Source organism: Ochlerotatus camptorhynchus, unplaced genomic scaffold, assembly GCF_037179485.1.
Source record: "Ochlerotatus camptorhynchus isolate MF236.1 unplaced genomic scaffold, CSIRO-AGI_Acam_v1.1 ptg000345l, whole genome shotgun sequence".
In the NCBI taxonomy this organism is placed as follows: domain Eukaryota; kingdom Metazoa; phylum Arthropoda; class Insecta; order Diptera; family Culicidae; genus Ochlerotatus; species Ochlerotatus camptorhynchus.
In genome coordinates this window covers 472237-475487 of record NW_027040833.1, presented here as the reverse complement: position 1 = coordinate 475487, position 3251 = coordinate 472237, and the positions used below count along the sequence as shown (strand labels likewise).

The 3251-nt window shown below is 46.9% G+C and overlaps 1 protein-coding gene across 1 annotated transcript; it reads right to left on the bottom strand.

The window, feature by feature from the left end:
- Positions 1-1314: 1314 nt before the first annotated feature.
- Positions 1315-2929, bottom strand: LOC135709015 (uncharacterized). The gene is made up of 2 exons (XM_065231216.1): positions 2788-2929; positions 1315-2414 (listed from the first exon to the last, which is right to left on the bottom strand). The coding sequence occupies exons 1-2, from the start codon at positions 2927-2929 to the stop codon at positions 1315-1317; spliced, it is 1242 nt and encodes a 413-aa protein (XP_065087288.1).
- Positions 2930-3251: the final 322 nt, after the last annotated feature.

Below are 3251 nucleotides of genomic sequence, written 5' to 3'. Positions count from 1 at the left end.
AAATGGTTCTTCGGACTAAGCACATTATGTCCGTCAGTGAAACAGCCTCTGTTTTTGTTTGTACTTCTATTTGTCTAAGGAAAGGAACAAACAGAGAACCTACAGATTTCACAAAGAGCCATATAGATCTAAGTTGGAATCCTCCTTTCATTATCCGTAGGAGAAAGAACGAACTTCAAGATGTTCAGCCTCTGTTCGGATTCGTCACTCTTTCTCCATCTTAGGGTACTCAATTACCGCATTCAAATGCCTCTTCTCAAGAAGATATTCCTTGGAGCACCTATTCGAAACACTCTCCCGGGCGATAATATACACAAATCCCTGTGGTTATCATCGGTGAACGTTAACGATTCGTTGAGCTTTGCTAGAAATGCTGCACGGAATGCATAATAAATCATCTCGAATTCCATGTACGCTTACTGCAATCTTGGCTCCATTTCGCTTCCGTAGTTAACACAGCGATTTCATCCTGCACAACCTCGAACTCATCAAATTTCACACTGATTTTATCCGACTACGATCGCACTTGACCCGCATGAGCATCAGAATTTAATTCATCTAGAAATTGCACATGTCAGCTTACCGAAGAGGCATTGCGAACCTGCTTTTTGATTTTGCCATTAACTTTCTGAGCAGTGCCTGGGAATTGAAATAATGCTAAATAGGTATTGCGACAGTAAAGTTACATTCAAATTTTGACATGGGCAATCGACAACAAACCAAATCTTTACGTTGTTGCAGATACTTCAAAAATGCCACGAATATCAAGTCCCTACACTGTTGTCACCTGTTCACTATTCATGGCAAGGTTATCATACAGTATCTCTGGCGAAATGGATGCGAATAGGATCAGGTAATCGATGAGCAGAGTTGTTACTTGTGGAAGCAGTGGACCGAGGGGATAGACTGTGTCTTCAACGGTGCTACCTTGGATTTTGACGAAAGCAGTCGAACCATGAATCTCCCTTCCGAATCCTGACTTCTTATATAGACACATCCACCATATGCTTTGTTCGAAGCATCGGAAAACCAATGAATCTCGATCAATGTTACTTCTGGAACAATGACGCAACGATCAATACGAATGCTGCTGAACAGAGGAAGCTCGTCGTAGTATTTCATCCACATCTCACCCACCGTCAAAGGCAGTGGCTGGTCCCAATCTAATGCTTGGTCATCGTCGTTCCGAATTCTCCACAGAAGCTGCATAATGGCCTTGGCTGTTGTGATTGCAGTACCGAGTAGTCCTAGAGGATCGAATAAACTGGCGATCACCTACAGAACTTCCCTTTTGGTTGGTTGGTGTGATGCATTTCAACCCGGAATGGTAAATTGAAACTTCAGTTGATCGGAAGTAGGCATCCAAGTCAACCCTAGAGTTTTTACAACAGGGTCAGGGTCCAGATTAATCCCTTCCGAAACTCGAATAGCCAGATTGTCCTCGGAAACGCTTTCCAATGCTGCTTGATGGTTTGATGCCCATTTCCGAAGCTTGAAACCTCCTTTGCAAGTCATCTCGTTGAGTTGCTTGCATAGCTCCCTGGCGTTTTCGACCGTATCCGCTCCTGTGATAACGTCATCCATATACGTATCCTCCGTGGTTGCCCTTGCAGCCATTGGGTACTGTTCTTCTTCATCCATTGCAAGCTGGTTTAATGTACGCGTTGCCAGAAAGGGTTTCGTTCCATACGTGACAGTGTTGAGTTTGTACACGCCTACCGGTTCCGACGGATCGAAGCGCCATAGAATGCATTGGAGTGGCCTATCCACCTGTAGAACAAAGATTTGCCGGAAAATCTTCTCTACATCGGCTACCAACATGATTATCTTGACGCGGCTCCGGAGCATGATAGATCGTAAGTCCTCCTGTACAATCGGTCCTACCAGCAGAGCGTCATTGAGCGAAACGCCAGACGACGTCTTGCATGACGCGTCGAATACCACACGGACCTTAGTTGTGGTACTGGCCTCCTTAATTACCGGATGATGTGGCAGATAGCATCGTTTTTCGAGATCAGCCGTTTCCTCTATCTTCGTCATATGCCCTAATCGGATGTATTCCTCCATGAACTGATGGTACTGTTCTCGCAGACCAACATCCCTCGCCAATCTACGTTCTGTGCCTTGAAGCCGCCGGAATGCGATGTCCCGTGCCTCGCCCAACCTGGAAATTGCGTCTTCATCTTTCGGCAACGAAACGGAGTATCGACCGTCGGATTCCCTACGAACCGACTTCCGGAAAATGTCCTCACATTTACTTTCCTCCAACGAAAGAACCTTGGAACTGCCAATCTCTTCACTAGCCCAAAACCGTGCGACTAGCTCCTCTAATCCTTGTGTAGTTGCCGTACTACAATTGATGCTTAAGCCTTGACTCGGATTTGTCAGGCCTCCGCAGACCACCCAACCGAACACTGATTCGTTTAGTGTCGGCAATTGATCTCCGCCGGGAATTCTTCGACCAGTTTAAAAAAAAATCAAAAAAGGATTCGATGCCCAACACCATGTCCACTGAGCTTGGATTGAAAAAGGTGGGATCCGCCAGGATGATCCCGTTAGGCACCGTCCAGCCTTGTGTATTTACCTTCGCCGTAGGTATATTTACCGTAACCTTTGAGAGCACGAGGAAATTCATGTTCTGCGAGAAAGCCGTAGCTCGCGAACGAACCATCGCGGTAATCTGGTACTTAACCTTTGTAGCCGCGTGACCAATACCGTGCACAGAAATATCTACTTTCTCTCGATGTGTCCTGAGCCGTTCACTCAACCGTTCAGCGATGAAATTACTCTCGGAGCCAGAATCCAATAGAGCACGAACCGGGAACTGACTACCCTCATCATCTTCCACGATAACGACCGCAGTAGCCAGCAAAACCTTGGAGGAGAACTGTTGAGTGGACCCAGAGACTGTTATTTCGGTGGCTGCCATGTTGACCACCTGGGAGGATGTAGAAGTGGATGGTTCATCAGATTCCATTTGAGGAGGAGGATTGTTGTTTCTAGCCGGCGCCGGTGGTGTAGTGGTAAGCGTGACTGCTTTCTTACACCCCAATGGGTCTGGGTTCAATCCCAGCCGAGGTCGGTGAGATTTTTCTGAGGCATAAAAATCTCTGGTCACGTCTTCCGTCGGAAGGGAAGTAAAGCCGTTGGTCCCAGCCCATGTGTGTTGTGAATGGGTGCGATATCCTACGCAGGTGTGGAAGCTGCCTTCCTGCACATTCGATTGCCGTCAATGGATGGCAATCGATGTC